The sequence below is a fragment of the Mus musculus genome, chromosome 7 (genome assembly GCF_000001635.26).
Source record: "Mus musculus strain C57BL/6J chromosome 7, GRCm38.p6 C57BL/6J".
Classification (NCBI taxonomy): domain Eukaryota; kingdom Metazoa; phylum Chordata; class Mammalia; order Rodentia; family Muridae; genus Mus; species Mus musculus.
This window is the reverse complement of record NC_000073.6, coordinates 126,128,984-126,148,698: the sequence shown is the minus strand read 5'-3', so window position 1 is coordinate 126,148,698 and position 19,715 is coordinate 126,128,984. Positions and strand designations below refer to the sequence as shown.

General features: G+C 42.4%; 1 protein-coding gene across 7 annotated transcripts in view; it reads left to right on the top strand.

The window, feature by feature from the left end:
* The window catches only part of Xpo6 (exportin 6), a 98,822-nt gene that overhangs the window by 51,841 nt on the left and 27,266 nt on the right, over window positions 1-19,715 (top strand). For 5 of the 7 annotated variants that reach the window (XM_017312341.2, NM_001311143.2, XM_006508250.1 and 2 more), the window contains 3 exons: window positions 8,025-8,134; window positions 17,565-17,673; window positions 19,059-19,151. In XM_017312341.2, the coding sequence (XP_017167830.1) occupies window positions 8,025-8,134; window positions 17,565-17,673; window positions 19,059-19,151 (312 nt within the window). The remainder of the gene's footprint in view (window positions 1-8,024; window positions 8,135-17,564; window positions 17,674-19,058; window positions 19,152-19,715) is intronic. The other 2 variants (XM_017312342.2, NM_028816.3) reach the window with 1 other exon arrangement.

Below are 19,715 nucleotides of genomic sequence, written 5' to 3'. Positions count from 1 at the left end.
TTAAAAGGCTATAGTAAAGCACTCACGAGTTAAGTTTGAATGACACCCAATTTTGTCCCCATTTAACAAATGTTCTTTTGAGTTCCTTTTAGATTTTAGGAGCAAGATACATAACCTTCTACATAGCCCAGAAGGGCCTTGTTTGTGGTAATCCTTTCAGCCTCAGCCTCCTTGAGGACTATGAGTATACTTATTTATTAGCCTTTCTGGCAAATGCTTGTTTTTACTGATTTTGCACCCCAGTTACCCACTACTGTGTAAACACACATAGGGTTCTAAAACACTTTGTTGAGGTACAGTTTTACACGCCATAGAATCCTCTCCCTGTATCTGACGATCTCAGTGAGTTGAGTATTCTGTTGCCATCACTGCAGTCTGCTTTCAATACTCCTTTTGCCTGTTTGTGGTCTTTTGTTTTTGGTTTTTTGAGACAGGTCCTGGAACTCACTTTGTAGACCAGGCTGGCCTCAAACTCAGAAATTCACCTGTCTCTGCCTCCCAAGTGCTGGGATTAAAGGCGTGCGCCACCACTGCCTGGCTTGTTTGTGTTTTTAAAACAGACGTTTCATTAAAGTATGGTATGCATCTTAGTTACTGTTGCATGGTAGGGCACTATGACCAAGACTTTAAAAAAAAAAAAAAAAACAAAACGTTTAATTGGGGGCTTACTTACAGTTTTAGAGGCGCTTGATCATATCAGGGAACATGATGGCAGGTGGGTACTGGAGAAGTAGCAGAGAGCTTACATCTGATTCACAAATTGTAGGCGGAGAGAGAACAAGAGTGGGCTTGATGTGGGCTTTTGAAACATCAAAGGCTACCTTCAGTGACACACCTCCAACAAGGACACTCTTCCTAATCCTTCCTAAACAGTCCGCCAACTAGGAAACAAATATTCAAATCTGTGAGTCTATAGGGACCATTCTCATTTAAAGCACCACAGCACACATACACAAAAAATCACATCAACCATACACGCTCAGCTTGAATTTTCCCCAAATCCGTGCAGCCTCCAGAGCGCTGCTGAGTGTGCTGGCCAGGGGAGGCCTCTGCACATGGGCTTCTCTTCCCACTCCTCTGCTGCCTTCTCTAGAAATAACCCCAGCTCCAGCTTAACAAGACAGGCTAATTTTACCTATTCTAGAGTTTCTCTGAAGGAAAGCATGTCAGGTATATTTATTGGTCTGGCTTCTTTGCTTGACATTGTGTTTGAGGTATAACTGTTGCGTGCTGGCTTTGTTCATAATCATTACTAGATGGGAATTCATTCTGCTGATTTGGGCCTTTTTGGTTTTGGGGAACCATGAATCATGGACTTTGTTTTGTTTTGACTTGCTATGGAGCTAAGCATGGCCTTGAGCTCCCTGCCCCCACCTTCCTTCCTTCCTTTCTTTTTAAAGATTTATTTATTATATGTAAGTACATTATAGCTGTCTTCAGACACCCCAGAAAAGGGCGTCAGATCTCATTACAGATGGTTGTGAGCCACCATGTGGTTGCTGGGATTTGAACTCAGGACCTTCGGAAAGAGCAGTCAGTGCTCTTAGCTGCTGAGCCACCTCTCCAGCCCCCTTACCCCCACCTTTCAAGTGCTGATACTACAGTTGTATACCACCATCCCCATCCTTTGTTTGCTTGTTTGTGAGATAAGGTTTTTCTACATATATCAGCATGGCCTTGAATTTGTGGAAATCTTCCCGCTTCAGTGTCTCTGGGACTGATTACAGTTAAGCACCAGCCCATCTGATATAGTCTTGAACATACTTTCTGATGTAGTCAGGTAGCTCTTTCTATTAGTACATCCCTAGGATGGCACTGCTGGGTAAGTGAAGGATGATGGGAAAAAGTTGACTTTTAAAAAAAAAAAAAGTTTTCCAGTTGCAAGGGTCCAGGCTAGGAGTGCTACCTGGGGAAGAGGGATCAAATGTCTATTCACCCCAAATAGGGCCCAATTACAGACCAAATTATAGTTTCACCAAAGTTAATTTGGTGAACTGCCAAGGACCACCCTCAGCTTGGAGAGGGGTTCTGAGGAAGGGGTATCGGGAGCTGTGAAAGAAGGGCTCAAAGTCAATCGTGGGTACAAGCTGACAGCCTGTGTTCTGCTTGAGACAGCTCTCCAGAGATTTCCAGACAGCTCAGCTCTCACAGACCAAACCCCAGTCTTTTATTTACATATTAATTCAATCTTCAACCTCAGGTTCCTTTTGATTATCCTACCAATCAGCTTTTTTATCTTAGCCTAGGAAAAGACGGCTAGCACTTTTTTCTTAACATTGCAAATGAATTCAGTGATCTGCCTGCCTTTGTAAGCACAGACAATAAGTTTGCTGGGTAGGATTTGTTTCTGAGATCACCATTCCTACCACACCTGGGCTAAATTCACTGTCCTAGGCTGACCTTGAACTCAGGAATCTGCCTGCCTTTGTATCTTTCTGGCATGCTGGTTCATAGTGCAGCTGTTTCTGCTCTGTTGGTCCATGAAGCCTGCCCCTCATACATTTCATTTATTTATTTTTTTTTTAAAGATTTATTTATTTATTACATGTAAGTACATTGTAGCTGTCTTCAGACACTCCAGAAGAGGGAGTCAGATCTCATTACGGATGGTTGTGAGCCACCATGTGGTTGCTGGGATTTGAACTTCGGACCTTCGGAAGAGCAGTCGGGTGCTCTTACCCACTGAGCCATCTCACCAGCCCCATACATTTCATAGTGCATCCTTGTATTCTGCATAGTTGAGAAATCCTGCTTATATATTTTTGAACTCATGTTTTCAGAGTTCTTTTGCACAGCCTTAAGGGCAGTCCCGAAGGTCATAGCACGTACTTTACAATTTTCCTAAGAACATAGACACACACCCTTGCCTCCTGGACGATTATCACTGAGATTATCACCTTGGCAGAGAGAGCATTCCCCAATTACCTGGGCAGGGAGAATAGTTCCCGAAGGAGGAACATGAAGTTTTATACACACACACACACACACACACACACAAGCCATATACCTAGCAACTGTCAATACTCATGGAGGCCTGTGCCCTGCTGGCTCTGCTCCAAGGGGCGGGAGCCATGTCACAGCATCATCCCTTTCATGACCATGCAGGATGCGGCAGTGAACCTATAGATTTATTGGGATTGATTACAGATTTATGGGCAAGAGGTTATTTACAGGAGTGTGGGTGATCCTTAAACAGCTACATCACTGTAAACTCCCATCCCATTATGGATAGTGACCACATGGAAGCTGTATCATAGGGTCCCTTTTCAGTTAGCATTTTACTTCCAGTATAGTCTAGCATGTCCTAAGATCATTTGCAATTGTTGGGGAAAGAGGGGACTAATGATAAACTCCTAGGTGAGAGTTCTGGACTTTTTCCCTCTAACTGCTTAGGAATGTCTATAGCTCCATTGCTATATATAGATCTGTCTGTCACTATATTCTGCTCATTAGTAGCTATGGGTACTGTTCTAGTTAGCTTTCTGCCGCTCTGATAAACACCATGACTGTAACATGGAGAAGAAAGGGTATGTTTGTTTTATAGTTTCTAGTCTACTGAAAGAAAACCAAGGCAGGAACTCAAGATGAGCCTTAAGCCGAAACCCCAGAGAAATAAATGTTGCTTATTGGCTTGCTCACTTATCTTTCTAAACTGGCCCAGTCTCACCTGCTTATGGATGGCATAGCTCACAGTGAACTGAGTGTTTCTGTATCAGTTAACAATAAGAAAATGCCTCACAGACGTGGCTACAGGTCAGTCTGATCTGGGCAATTCTCCATTTGGGGTGTTCCCCCTTTCCTAAGTGACTAGGTTTGTGTTAGGTTGACCTCTGAAACTAACTGACAACTACTAGGCTGTGTTGTCCAGTTTATTATTATTATTATTATTATTATTATATTTATATTTATATTTTTGGTGTGTGTTAACTTGACACAAACTGGAATCGACTGAGAGGAAGGAAGCTCAATTGAGAAAGTGCCTCTATGAGATTGATCTGTAGTAGGCAAGTCTGTGGGGCATTTTCTTGACTGGTTGAGATGGCAGGGCCTAGCCTACTGTGGGTGGTGCTGTCTGGCTAGGTTGTCCTAGAGTGTATACAAAGTAACTGAGCAGCCAGGAGGAGCAAGTGAGGAAGTAGCCTTCCTCCATGGCTGCTGCTTTAGTCAGTTCCTGCCTCCAGGTTCCTGCCCTAACTTCCCTCAGTGAATGGAGGAGGGTGCCCCGAGAACTGTATGTTGAAATAGATCTTTCCCTCTCTAAGTTGTTTTGTCATGGTGTTTTATTATAGCAAAAAAACCCCTAACTATGGCATGAGCCAAGTTAATTTCTACAACAAGATGACATAATTATGATGAGAGTAAAAGAACACCGTATAACACTCACTGTACGTTAATTAAGGCCAGGCTAGAGTGAAGTTTTTGGGGAGTTTTAAAAAGAAAAGCCGGCAGGTATCCTTAGGAGTCTCAGTTCTGTGTTCACTAACAGTGTGCTCTGACTTTGTCACAGCCTCCTGTTTATGAAGTGGGAAAGTTTCTTTTTGTTTAGACGATATTGTGGAGTATACTTGATAATGTCTTTTCTCAGATCCATGGACATTATGGTACTATAAAACCTTTTGAAAGGAACAGTTGGACAAGACGGGTATCTTTCTTCAGCTGCTTCTCCTTTTCTGCTCCGTCCCCACCTTCTTCTTTAGTCTGGGCTTTGCTGCAGTCCTGTGACTGCTTCTTACCATCCACTTGCCTTCATTGTGACTCTTTGGCTGCTGTGCCTCCTGGGGTAAATCTGTAAGGCTGAGATTTCTGCCTTCCAGCTCCTTATCTCACTGTATTCTCACCAGATCCCTCATGATTTTGCTCATTTCCTTTTGTTTCTTTCCCAAAGCTAAACCTGGGGTGGCACAGTACATAGATCGGGCTCTGGACTGGAAGCTAAAGTTCTCATTCTATCCCTAAGCTGCTCTGTCAGCTTGGGCGGGCAACTTCACTTTTGAGCGTTGGGTTTCAAAACTGTAAAATATGAAGAAACCAATGTTCACTTTCTAGGGCTGCTATAAAGACTGATGCAAATGCGATGCGACTGGTTAGCCCTAGAATCAGAAAAGTAAATCTGAACATAATTACTTTTAATAAACAGATTAGAGAGGGTTCTGAAAATGTGAGTGATTCCAAAAGTCAGGTCAGCCTGTCCTCTGGAACCAAAGGCCAGCACATAGGCAGTGATTCCATCAGATGCAGAAGTGATGGATAGTGCTTCCAGCTGTGCAGGGCTAGAAGGGCACCTGTTTCTAGCTGTAGCCATGTATCTGCACATTCTTGAGTGCGCACACAAGTACATAAAGCCATAGGTTGGTTGGTTGGTTTGTTTGTAGTGACTTTTAGAAAACATTTCCATGTGCATCTGATCAGCATGTTCTTTTGAGGAGACCAGAGGGTATTCTCAAACTAAGAGAAGTCAGTGAGGTGATTTACTTGAGGGGAGCTCAGCAAATCAGTGCTGTGATAAGGCTGTAGAATGTTGTGTGGACAGCTTCAATGGGCCAGTCTATCAACTCTGTGTTACTTTCCCATGGTTCGATAGTTAACCCTGGTTCTCTGGGTTTGGTTATGGCATGGCAGTTCGGGTGGTGTTAGGGTATCCCCTTAGCTTTCTTTATATTGTGAAGTTGCTGTCTGTATAGTATTTAGCATCTTTTCTCTCTGGTTCTGGGGCTAGACTTCAGAGTCATAAATAGGTTAGATACGCACTTTGCTGAACTGTATCGTATCTCTAATGGATTATTTGAATTTTTTTATATGTTACTTTTATTTTGATTTAAGACAAGCTCTTATTCTGAGTTTCTGCTGACTTTGAAATCTTGGTAATCTTCTTGCCTCAGACTCAAAGGAAAGCGAAAACTTATATCTTAACCATAATTTTCCTGCCCGAGATTTCAGTTTGGTTACCTACTCCCTGTGTCCTGCTTACTTGTTTCGTTTCCTTCCTTCCTTCCTTAGTTATTCTTTGAGAAAATTCTTTATGTGTCATGAAAAACTTTGAATTTCCTTGTGGATCAGCAGTAGAAGGAGTCTTGTCCTAATTTGTGTCTGTTGCTGTGATAAACACCATGGCCCACAGCAGCCTGGGGAGGGAGGGTTTATTTGGCTCACAGGTTCCCATCACAGACTTCACTGGGGGAAGTCAGGGCAGGAACAGAGGCAGGAACCATGGAAGAACACTTCTTACTGACTTTCTCCTCAAGGAGGTGACACTGTCCACAGTGGCCTGGGCAATTGTATGTCAGTCATTAAGAAACTATCCCAAAGATATGCTCACAGACCCAGTCTGATGGAGGCAGTTCCTCAGTTGAGCATCTTTATTCCCAGTATGTGTCAGTTGACAAAAACTACTTAAATTTAATAGAAAAAGCTCATATGCTTTCTTTTAAAAAAAATAAATTTTTCTTATTTATATATTTATTTATTGTGTGTATGTATGTGATATGTGTTTATGTGATGTGTGCGTGCAAATAGCACAAACATTTGAAGATCAGAGGACCATTTTTGAGAGTTGGTTTTCTCCTCCTGCTCTGGGATCGAACTTAGGTGGTCATGTTTGTACCGCCATCACTTTTACTCTGAGGCATCTCTCCAACCTCTCCCTCTCTCTCTCTCTTCTTTTTTCCCTCTAACCCCCTCTTCCTTTCTCCCTCTATCCACCTGTCCCCCTGTGTCCACCCCCCACCCCCCCCCCCACCCCCGATTCTGGGTCCCAAGGTTAGAACCTAGCACTAGGAACAGGCACCCTTCTGCATTGAATTAGACCTTGTTTGTTTTTTTTTTTTTCCTTTTGTTTTGTGATTTATTATCTTTTTTTGAGAAAGGATCATATAACTCAGACTGTTCTCAAACTTGCTATGTATTGAAGGCTGACCTTAAGGTCCTTCTTGGTCCTCTTGTTCTGCCTCTGGAGTGCTAGGCTTATAGAAGTGTACCATCATGCCTGATTTAGGGAATGCAAAGGATTAAATCTAGGGCCTTAAATATAGAGGGAAAATATTTTGCTAACCAACTCCCACCCCATCTTCATTTTGCATTTTGTGACAGAGTCTTGTTAAGTTGCCCAGGCTGACCTCAGTCACTTTTTGGCTCAATAAGGCTTTGAACTTGAGATCTGTCTTTTTCCTTAGCTTTCTGATTAGCTGAGATTATAGGCCTGTACTACCAGATCTCCTTTCCCTAAATTCAGGGCATGGTAAGGTGGTCAGCTAGCAGAATTGAGGGACTCTTGTAGGCAACCAGAGTTTGAGTTTGTCTGTTAGGGATTAATGAGGAGTTGGAGAGGAACATATGCTAAAAGGAAAGAAAGAATCGTGGTTCCTAGATGTTGCATGCATAGATTCTCAAGGTTATTAAGAAATTTGCTGAGGATGGCTGTCCAGGTACTAAGGTCCAGGTCTTCTCCTCTTGTGTTTGTCTTTGTCAGCTGGGTTGATGTTGCTGTTGGCCTGTTGGCAAATAGCATGATATCCTGGGGTGCTACTCAGTAGCTTCTTTTCAGTCTTCTCTGTATAGAAAGACCTGCCATTGTACTTTTCTTATTGCCAAATATGTAGACTGTTGCCTCGGAAGGCACTCTGACTTACATTGGGTTTTGTGTTAGTTTGAAGTAAAAAGGACACAGCTGTAACAGTCAGAGGAGTCTGCTTCTATTGATGACCTTGAACATTTACTCTAGAGCTCAAGCTACTTTCTCAGAAGTCATACAAAGTAGGTGGTTTATGAGAGCTCTCTCCACACAGCCTCTGGTCTCCTTGGTACCTTCTGTAAGCCCTCCAGAGCAGTCCCCTCATGAGGTGTCCCATGGTGCCCTTGTCTTGTTCTATTTCACAGGGTCCACTGGTGAAAATGACTGACAGAGTCCTTAGTGGAGGTTATAAATATGGGACTGGAGGCCTTGGTTTTGCCATTCTGGTGTGTGTGTGTTTCTAAGCATGACAGTTGCATTAAATAATTTCATTGTCTGGATTTCTTTTGTATCATAGCCTACTCATGAAGGTTACTTCTCTTGTTTGGATATCTGGACACTGTTTTTGGACTATCTGACAAGTAAAATTAAAAGTCGTCTCGGAGACAAGGAAGCAGTTCTCAACAGGTAAACTTCAAAACACTGATAAACAGATAGTCATTGTTGCCAGTTATTCTTGTGCCCTGAGGGGCAGCCATTCTATTTCAGCTCAGTAGACCTGGGCCAAGGAAGCTGCCCAGAGCAGCTCTCTGAGCATTTTCTTTTTTTTACAAAGTAACACACATTTAAAAATTTGTATGTATGGTAATGCTTTTGTGGTTTTTTTTTTAAGGTCATAGTTTTAGAGACACACGTATTTGTTAGATGAAGTGATATGACACATGAGCTTTGCTTTACAACAACCCATTGGAGGTGTAGAGTTCTCTGAGCGTGGGAGGCATAGGCTGACCTCCCAGAGGTGGTCAGAGTTCATTATGTTGTTCTCAAACTTGAGATGGGTCACATTTATTTTTTCTTTTCTTTTCTTTTCCTTGTTTTGTTTTGTTTTGTTTGTTTGTTTGTTGCATTCAAGACAGGTTTTCTTTATGTAGCTCTGACTATTGTGGAACCAGGCTGGCCTTAAACTCAGAGATCCACTTGCCTCTGTCTCCCAGGAGCTGAGATTAAAGGTGTCTGCCACCACCACTCAGTGTACCAGAGTTTCTTAAATTAGTAAATACTTGTCATGAAACAAATAACTAGGAACAGAGCTGGCCCAGACAGAGCACGCTGGTCCTAGCACTGTGGAGACTGAGGCAGAAGGGGCACAGTTTAGTGACTTTCTCCTTGGCAGCGGCGGGAAGGAAAGCTGTGTCAGTTTGAGTGGGAGTGGCCCCCGTAAGCTCATATATTTGAATGTTTAGTTCCCAGTTGGTGAACTGTTTAGGAAGGATTGGGAAATGTGGCCTTGTTGGAGAAGGTGTGTCACTAGTGGTGGGCTTTGAGGTTTCAGAAGCCCATGCCTGGCCCAGTGATGACATGAGCTCTCAGCCTCTGCTCCAGGGCCGTGCCTGCCTGCTGGATGCTCCCTGCCATGGTCATGGACTAACCCTGGGAAACTGTAAGCAAGCCCCAATTAAATGTTTTCTTTTAAAAGTTGCCTTGGAATCTCCTCATTACAACTAGAACAGTAACAAAGATGAAGGTTTAGTCTGGTTCAGTGTAGGGGTGTGTATGTATGGGGTGTGGTTGGGTGGGTGTCACACTTGTGCTCCTGCATCAGGACAAATGGGTATTATATCCAGAGGCAGGAAGCAGATAGAGAAAATGCTATACTAATGCTCAGTCCTCTTGCTCTCTTTTATTTAGTCTGGAACTCTGCCCCTAGCAATTATAGTCGGTTTCCCTACCTCTGTTAACCCAGGTGAGAACCTTCCTCATAGCCATGCATAGAGGTTTGTCTCTTGGGCGAATCTAGATCCTGTCAAGGTGACAGCATTAAAACTACAGTTACTTTATTACAGCTACTGTTTTGGTGGGGTTTTTTTTGAGACAGTCTCACCGTATATCTCTGGCTGGTCTCAACTCATAGATCTGCCTGCCTTTGCCTTCCAGCCCTAGGAATTAGAGCATGTGCCACCATGTCCAGCCTTTTATTACAGTTTTTCTATCTGTTTGCTTTTAGACAGGGTCCCACTGTGTAGCTCTGGCTGTCTTGGAGCTCTCTCTGTAGACCAGGCTGGCCTTGAACTTACAATGATCCACTTGCTTTTAATTCCTGAGTGCTGGAATTAAAAGTGTGTACCACTACATCCAATTCTTTTTTAAGATTTATTTATTTTATACATGTGAGTACATTGGTGTTGTCTTCAGACACACCAGAAGAGGGCATCAGATCCCATTACAGATGGTTGTGAGCCTGGGAATTGAACTCAGGACCTCTGGTAGAGCAGTCAGTGCTCTTAACCTCTGAGCCATCTCTGCAGCCCCCAACTCTTTTTTTTTTTTTTTTTAAAGATTTATTTATTATATGTAAGTACACTGTAGCTGTCTTCAGACACTCCAGAAGAGGGCATCAGATTTCGTTATGGATGGTTGTGAGCCACCATGTGGTTGCTGGGATTTGAACTCGGGACCTTCAGAAGAGCAGTCGGCGCTCTTAACCACTGAGCCATCTCGCCAGCCCCAGCCCCCAACTCTTAATTATTGTTTTTAAATACAGAAAATGGAGAGTGTTTTTCTTGCTTTACAGCCAGCCAACTCATTTCCTATCTAGCATAATGCTTGTGCCATGGGTCTGGGAAAAGAGGAGGGAAATGTATGAGTTCAGTATACTACTAGCAAGTAATGGCAGGAGCCACACACACGAAAGGCAGCTTTTCTTAGCATTTTATATATTCTCCTATGTAGCTCTGTTCTACTACACATTGAGTAGTTAGGCTCAAGGTGGGAACCTCCTTTTATATTACATTGTTCATAGACCCTGATTCTTATATTTTAGCGTGGTCACTAATCTGACAGATCCTTGGAGACAGGGTCCAGCTCCAGGTGCTATTCCAGTACTCAGGGGAGAGGATGCAGGCTGTGCCTGGCTTGACTATAACTTTGGTGTCAGCACAGTACTAATGAGAGCAGTCTCCGAGGTTACCACGACATGGCCTCAGGAACAGCTGGGCTCTGAAAGCTCATTCTGCAGTTTGTGTTTGGTTGTATTAGGTAAGTTTGCTCAGGAAGCTTTTAGAATGCTTGGTATGTTGTAAGTGGTTAGTTAATGGTGCCAGTTGGTTGTCACTGCAGTAAAGTGCCTAGAGGAAAGGTTTATTTTGACTTGTGAATTCCGAGGTTTCGGTCCATAGTGGTTTGCTTCTTTTGTTTCTGGGCCCTGGTGAGGCAGAACATGTGGTGGGAAGCATGGGTGGAGCAAGGATGATCACATCATAGTGGTTGGGGAAGGTGAGGGCCATGAACTGGTGGTGGGAAGAAGAGACCAGGGACAAGCTGCACCCTTCCTTTCAGGTCATGAGACTAGTAACTACCCAGTCACCACCCTTCAATACCCTACCTCTTAGTGGCATATCTTCTATGTGTACATTACTTCTAACCATAATAGTGGAGGTAGTGAAGACCCTTCCCCAGAATTATGCCAAATTGAAGGAGGTAGATATTTTCTCCTGGGAAGAGAGGATGTAGTAGGTCTCTAGGACTCTTTTCACTGCTAAGGTTTTCTGGATTTTTAAATTAAATACTAAAATTTCAAGTTTAAAATTTTGTTCTTTCATTTGCAAACATTCTTTGATTACAGAATAACTTCTGAGTTGCTTTACTGTCAGGTCAAATGAAGTCATGGCTGGAGAGTGTGTTCATGCAGCATAAACCTTAATACAGAATAGTAGGTCCAGTAAGGTTACCGACTTTGACAGTTGCATTTTGAACGTGATTCTTCAAAGAAAAGCTATTAAATCAAAATTTGTTTCTTGTCCTCCAAATAGGCATGCCCTGGGATTGTACCTCACTCTCTTGTGTTCAGTGATATAGATATTTTTTTATATTGTAGAGTTTTGGAGAATGAAGTGTAAAAGTGATTAACAGGAAAATAGTCTTTAAATCACAGAACACACAAGAGGTATGGGGGATGTAACACCACAAAGGAGATTGCTAGTATTAAAAGTACAGGTTCCTGGAGAGTTTGTACCAGTAGGTGGGACAGTGATAGAGGGAGTTTAAATGCCTCTTCTGCTTCAAGGATTTCTTTTGGTCAGGTGCAAGGCTGTCAATTTTCTGCCCACACAATGGATATCTTGCAGGAGGGTTAGGATTTTGGAAGTCATGCACATAAAACATGGACACAGTTGAGCTGAATATTAAACACTAATGCTTACAGTGATGATGATGAAGAAAAGAAATAATGAAATGCTGCTGCCACATGGTTGCTGATCATGGACAGCTAAAGGCCTTTACCACCTGCCATCTGATAACACAATGCTCAGGAATTCTGGCTGGCTCCTTTAAATGCTAGGAAATTTTTCTCATTGATAAACTTAATTTTTCATTAAAGATATATTTTTATTTGTGTGTGTGTGTGTGTGTGTGTGAGAGAGAGAGAGAGAGAGAGAGAGAGAGAGAGAATATTTAATTGTATGCCATTACAATTACAATTAATTGTATGGGTATAGGTACCCATAGAAACTAGAAGAGGGTTCAGATCCTCCCAGAACTAGAGTTCCCGGGAGTTGTAAGCCACTCTGTGTTGGTGCTAGGAAACAAAATCAGGTGCTCTTCTAAGAGCAGAACCATTCTTAACGTCTGAGCCATTTCTCTAGACTCGTTGCTTTTTTTTTTTTGTCATAATTATTTAGTTAATATAGTAATATAAATTTTGGATTTATAAGTTTAAAAGTCTCACCATCATTACAAGTTTCTGGTTTTAAGGTCTAGAATCTCTTTCCAATTCAGAGTCTCTTAACTGTGAGCTCCTATAAAATAATAAATAATTTGCTGATTTTTTTATTCTGCACATAGTAGTGATTTAATTTTTAAATATTTATATGTACACCCACCCACCCACACACACACACCTTTAGCAAAGCAGAAAAAGGAAATCCTCAAAGCTGGTCTGATTTCTGTTAAACGGTAGCCACCTCCTCGGACCTGTTTTTCGTACTTAACTCTCTTCTGTAGTTAAAGGAGTGTAGTGAAAGAACAGCCCCAAGATAGTCCACGTGTATGTACAAAGGAAGGACACTGACCCTCACTCTGTGTCAGTCCGTACACTATACATCTCTACAACAGATTGTGAGTGCAAAGCTTCTCAGTGAAGGGTTTGAAGGTTTAGGAATCACTCCTGCCTAGTGTCTCAGAGATGAGATGTGTTACAGGAGTAGCTGATAAAGAACATTAGTGCTGGTAATTATTGTACTTATTTTTACTGTGAGCATGAAATGTGATCGGATGTTGGTCATCTAATAACAACACAGGCATACTTTTAGAATCACACTTGTGACTTAAGCCAGAACTTCAAAACGACTGATTGAGCTATAGGAAGTAGTCAGAAATTGTTTTCTTGGTGTCTCAAATGGGAAACATAGGTGTGGTTAAGTCACAAAGATAGTACTCAGTTCCTATCCTTGTGGTTTTTGAGTTTTGCATCATTTGTTACAACAAAGTTGCATTGTAGGGTACAGACTTTGAAGCACAAATGTACTGAGATTTATTTGTGTTTCTAGGAGCTTGGAAATGAACATGTTGGAAACAGCATGTTTCTTGTTCATTGAGAATATTCAAGTTTCTGGCTAATTGCTGGTGGGACTTCAGGACACAGATAAATGCCTGTATTAGAGTTGTGGATGGAATTGATTGTCCTGCTCCTCAGCTAGAGGTAGTAGCATTGAGAGCCCATATCTCAGGTCCCATTTGTTCCTTTGTTTTGGGAGTGGTTATATCTTCCTCACACTGTGGATGAAAGCCCTGAGCCAGCATGTGGGGCCTTGGCTTGCAGTTGGTGCTCCCTGAGAAAGTTCTTGCTGCCTGTTCACCCCTTTCTCTTTCTCTTCTACGGGGCCAGGCATTTGTGTAGAAACTTGGGTTTTACAGAAAGAGGAAGAAACCAGTGTGTGAAGCAACCTAAGTTATTGTGTCATGTTCTGTGAACTCTTTTGTCACAAGAGTGCTGACTGGTAAGTGCTGACTACAGAGCAGCTCAGGAATTTGAGCATCATTAACTTAGACTGTTAGCCAGTTAGCTCCTTCAGGGAGGTGTTTATGCACTAGTTATTATTTCATGGAGAGGGAAACATCATGGAGGATTTGTATCAGTCCCTTGCGGTTACTCATGTGAACACTGTCTAGTCTCTGTGTGCTGACTCATTTCCATGCTCTTGGCTTTTTTGTATTTACTTTTTAGATGCTTTAACTTGGCTAGTTTTGTCTAGCTGAGTTTATGTCGACTAGGGCTTTTCTCCATTTTTACATATACACATTGTTCTAAAGGTTTTTGTGTGTATTAGTGTTGGTCGGTTTATATCTTCTGGAACTGAAGTTACTGACAGTTGTTAGTTACTGTGTGAATGCTGGCAACTGAACCTGGGTCCTGTACAAGAGCAGCAAGGCCTTCTTAACTGTTGAGCTGTCTCCCCAGCCCAACATATGTACATTCAATACTATAAATTTACCCCTAAGTCCTACTTCAAATCTATCAAGAATTTTCTATATACCATGTCACTTAAATTATTATCAAATTTCACTTTAAAACCTCTTTATCTAATCTCCAAATATTTGGGAGTTTTCCATATATCTTTGTTAGTGTTTTCCAGTTCAGTTTTGTGTTCTGCCTCTAGTTGTATGATTTTCATCAGTTCTTTAAAATTTCTCAAGGGGCTGGAGAGATGGCTTGACAGTTAAGAATATTGACTATTCTTTCAGAGGACCTGAGTTTGCTTCCCAGCACTCACAGTGGCTCACAACAATCTATAACTTTGGTTTTAGGACATCTGAGCTCTATTCTGGCCTCCTCAGGTACCAGGCATGCAGGTGGTAGACAACATAAATGCGGGCAGAATATTCAGGCATAGAATGAAATTAAACCATTTGTGCTCAGAGGGGCCTCTTTTTCATGAGGACAGCAATGCTGCTGGTTAAGATCTAAACTCAACCCTTCTTACCTTTCTATAGATCCAGTCCCAAATAAAGTCACACTGAGGCAGTTCTTTTACATATGGGTTGGGGTGAGGAGAGACACAGCACAGTTCAGCACTTTCCATCTGAAGAACCTCACAGAGGATCGCTTCTGTAGTGTTAGTGACTGCTGACTAACATGGCATTGGCACCTGCTGATTGTCTTTCTCATGGGAAAGGCAGCTGGAGGGATTCCTTAGACAGCAGGACTCCGCCAGTGAGCATGAGCAGTGGAGAGGAGAGGTGAGGTCCTATTGCCTTAATCACCATTTTCTTGCTGAGAAGACACCATGATCAAAAGCAATGTGGAGGAGAAGGCTTATTTCAGCTTATAGTTCCACATCACACCATATCATGGAGGGAAAGCACGGCAGGAGCTGATGAAGAGAAATGCTGCTTACTGGCTTGCTCTCATGACTTACATAGCCTGCTTCTTATGCACCATGACCACCTGCCTGGGGTGGTACTACCCAAAGTGAGCTGGTTTTCCTATGTCAATCATTAATTAATAAAATACCCATAGACTTTCCCTACAGGCCAGTTTGGTGGGAGTATTTTCTCAGTTTAGGTTCTCTCTCCCAAATGACTCTAGCCTGTCAAATTGACATAAAATTAGCTAGTATACCCAAGCCAGTAGTTTCCTTTACAGGCTTTTTGTCTCCTGGGAAATGTAGCTGTCTTCAGTGCTGGGGTTCACTTACTCAGGGTGGGGAGTGGTTCCAGGGAATAGGTATAGACAAGCAGCTAGGGTCCCTATCCAAGCCACAGGCCTCTCTTGACGCCCACCATACACTTTGGGAGATGAGTTACCTGTGTGCCTTCAGGACAGTTCCTGATGGGGTTTAATTTCAAAGTATTACAGGATGTTTGCATGTGGAGTTACCAACTGGCAGTGAAGTTTTTGTCTCATTTAAGAGTTCTGTGTAGAGAGTCTTGGAATTTTCTTTTAGTTGGTCAGTGACAAAATGTATGTTTTCTAGTGTGAAAGGAGTTTTCTTTCTGTGAGAATGTTTTGATCTGGCATAGCAATTTTTAGCAAAACACCTACAATGTTATGTTACAGGCAAAGAGTGCAGTCTTGTGGGGAGGGGGCAATGCCTGCCCATAGGTAGGAAATGAGCTCTTGTACTCACCTAACTGAAATGTGACAGCCTAGGACTGTAGGAAGTCTTAGAGGATCTCTGTGGCTGGGAATGCTTAGGACTAGATGGACTGTAGTTGATCTTGGTTTGATTCTTTCAAGTTCAGCTCTTGGATTGGGTGGTGAATTGGTTTAGGGTACTACCAGGAAAATGGGAACCACATTTATTTTAACCAAGAGTGTAATGTAGACATTTGGTTTAATAGGTGTTAGACGGGTAAGCAAACAATGAGGGAGGCAACACAGTTGATAACTGCAGGAAGCAGCTCGACCTATAAGCTAGGGGCAGAGGAAGGGGTTAAATAAGCTCCATGTAGCTGGGGAGGGTTCCACTCTCTAAGGAGTAGGCTATATCCTATGTCCCAGGGAACCCTGAGGAGGTCTTGGAAGCTGGCATTTAGGTTCTTTCAGGAGTTCCTGACCCACTGAGCATGCATGAGCTAGGTGCTGTAAATGTAGAGTCACGTTGGAAAGGCTGTGGTGCATAGCTGTTGCTGGGCAGCATTGCCAGAGAGTAGCCCATGATGAAGCTCTTCACCGTTCTTGCTACTTTGCAGTCTTCCTCTGGCATCCCTGTGACAGTTAATAGGCCCAGAAGTGTGCTCTAGAGGGCTTCAGCCCCAGCTCACATTGCTTACAAGTGGGAGCCATGTCTTGACTGCTCTTAGCAGCTTCTCAGGAAAGACAAGCAGTTAGCCAGCATAATCTAGTCTTGGAAATAAGTGGTTTGAGGCCCATGTGATAGCAGGTATTCTGTAGTAACGTGGAATCTTCTGTGGTAGGTCCTTATTGTGGAAAGGAGCCAGATGGAGGGCTTGAGGCATGTCTTTGACAATTAATTTTAGATACAAACCAGAGAGTTAAGATTTCTCTAAGGCCTTTTAAATTTCCTTTTAGTTTCTAAATGGTCTTAAAATTAATTGAAGATTGAGTTTTGGGTTTGGCTGAAAGCCACTGGTAGTTTATGTGTAAAGAGAACATGAGATTTGAGTTAGGGAGCCCTGATTTCAGAAAAGCTAGCTTTGTTGACCTTGAGCAGTTTAATTGTAGTTTTCTTTTCAGGAAAATATGAGTGATATCCTTTACCTCTCATTGATACCAAAAGTGTTAATGTGGGTGTCGTGGCACATGCCTTTAGTCCCAGCACTTGAGGCAGAGGCAGGTGAGTCTTTGAGTTCAAAGCCGGCTTGGTCTACAAGACTACACAGGGAAACCCTGTCTTGAGGCTTCCCATCTCCCACTCACCCGAAAAAAAAAAAAAGGTGCCGCTCATTGATATTCACATACAGTACCTGTATTCCTTAGTGAAATGATCTTTTTAAAAAACCCAAACACTTAACATTTAGTAAAATAAAAGGAGACTTAAAGTGTTGCACTAGAAAATAGGTATTTGACACAAAGAAGGCAGTAATTGAGGAACACATGGCAGATGTAAGCTTTGCTTTATTGATAGTCATTTGTAATTCTGTTGTTAGGAAGCAGAGACGGGCAGAACTAATTTGGAAATCTATGATCCAATTACCAAGAAATAGTAAGCATAAGAGCTAATCACAGTCTTAACTGTAAAAGAGAGTCCGTCACAAACAATGTGTGATGTAAATAGTAAAGTGCCTGCTTCTCTCTTACATACTCATGCAACTCAAAAAAAGTGCCAGTGCTTTAGCTGTGTCCAGGGTGAGTATTAACTCCTGGAGTCCCAGAGTCCTGGTCAAAATCTGATGCTGAAAGCTTTCTTTGACTTGATTGACACTGAACCCTTTTCCCTAGGTACGAAGATGCTCTGGTCCTCTTGCTTACAGAGGTGTTGAATCGAATCCAGTTCAGATACAACCAGGCCCAACTCGAGGAGCTGGATGATGAGACCCTGGACGACGATGTAAGATGAGCGCGCGCTTCTTTCCTGCTGCTCTAGCTCATTGTACCGCTGCTGAGAAACGATGCACAGGCCTTTACCTGTGTGCACTAGAGAGAGAATTCGAGAGACCAGATGCCATGAGAAATGCTTTAATGAGAATGTTGTAATCCTGATCTCTGTTCTCCTCTGCCTAGCTAGATACTGACAGGACTAGTTGAATAGGAGTTCAAATGAGAAGTCTGGAATGGTAGTCTCTTAGCCATATGCTGTGAGCAGGGTTTTGGATTTTTGTTTTTTGTTTTGATTTTACTTTTGTGTGTGTGTGTGTGTGTGTGTTTTTTGTCTTTATTATTATTGTTCTTGTTTTTTGTTTGTCTGCTTTGTTTTTTGGATTTTCAAGACAGGGTATCCTGTGTAACCCTGTCTTGGAACTGACTGTAGATTGTGCTAGCCTCAAACTCAAGATATCTGCCTGCTTCTGCCTCCCAAGTGCTGGGATTAAAGACGTGTGCCACCACTGCCTGGCATAAGCTGTTATTTTTAAACTGAAACTTGAGTATATTGGTGTTGGTGTTCTCAATTAATAAGGAAAATATTTTGTGGGTACAACTCTCGTGGTCCTTTCCTTGTAACTACTAACAACTCTAAAATGTCTAGCATTACTGTTATGCTCAGAATCAGTGACCAGTGCCATGGTCATTGTGAGCCAATTCTCAGAGTAAGAAAAGAGATGCTCTACTTGGAGTCAGACAGCTCCGATTTGAATCTCTGCAGCTTTGGGCTCAGAGGAGATGTCGTTTTTCATTTTTATGAGTCTCGGTTTCCTCGTGTCCACAATAAACATGTACTGACTTGTGTTGACAGCTACATGAGGCTACCACAATGTGGAAAGGTGAGTTGTGTGACTGAACTAAGGCCAGGGCTTCCTCACCTTTAACTCTGGGAAGAGTCTTTAGAACAGCGTGTTGAAATGCATACTGACTCTGGAGGTCTGAGATGAACCAGAGTTTGCATTGCTGGCTGTCCCTGGGGACACTGATGTTGCCTCTGAACCATGCTTTGAATGGTGCTATTGAGTCAGATGCATGTAAAGAAATGGATCCTGTCAGTGGAATAACAGAAAAGTTCAGGTAGCTCTCTGAACTCTAAACTCCTGTGCTTTCAGGAGGAAGAGTGAATTGCTCTCTGTGAGTTATTTGATTTCTGAAGAAGTAACTTGTTAGGGAATGAAGTTATATTAAGATAGTTAACTGGACCTTTTCAAAGTTCCAAATCCCTGGTTTCACTTATTTCCTGTTTTCTCAAGATTTGATATTTGAGAATAGATCTAAGGCTGCAGGGTGGCTGATGATGAATAGGATGGTTTTACCTGTCCTGGAAAGCTGATACCTTTGTTTCCCCCACAGCAGCAGACAGAGTGGCAGCGGTACTTACGCCAGAGCTTGGAGGTCGTGGCCAAAGTGATGGAGCTCCTTCCCACACACGCCTTCTCAACCCTGGTAACTCATTGTGTGAAGGGGAAATCGAGTGGCTTCTGACCCATAGAACAGGGCTTTTGTATTTACCTGTCCTTTCCCTGTGTCTGTACATTATGTACTTACCTTGTATTTGCATTTATAAATGTACGTGTGTGTGATCTGTATGTGTGTGGAGGTAAGCCTTATATGATGTTTCTCAGTTATCATCTACCTTGTTTGTTTGTTTGTTTGTTTGTTTGTTTGTTTTTTAAAGACAGTACCTCTTAGTGGCCTGTATAACTTACCAAATAAGCTATGCTGACTGCAAGCCACAGAGACCCTCTTTGCTTTGCTTTCCCAGTGCTGCAAGTATAAGAGCTGTGCCACCATACACAGCTTTATATATTTAATGTGAATTTTAGGGATTGCACTCATGTCCTCTTGTTTGTGGGGCAAGCAGTTTACCTACTGAGCTATTTCCCTCGCCCTTGTTTATTTGAATTACTGTTTAGTCTTAGACATAGTATGCATTTTAGAAATGTCTTAATGTTTTTTATTAGAAACGAGGAGGCAGCCAGGCCAACAGAAGTAAGTGTTACTTGCAGA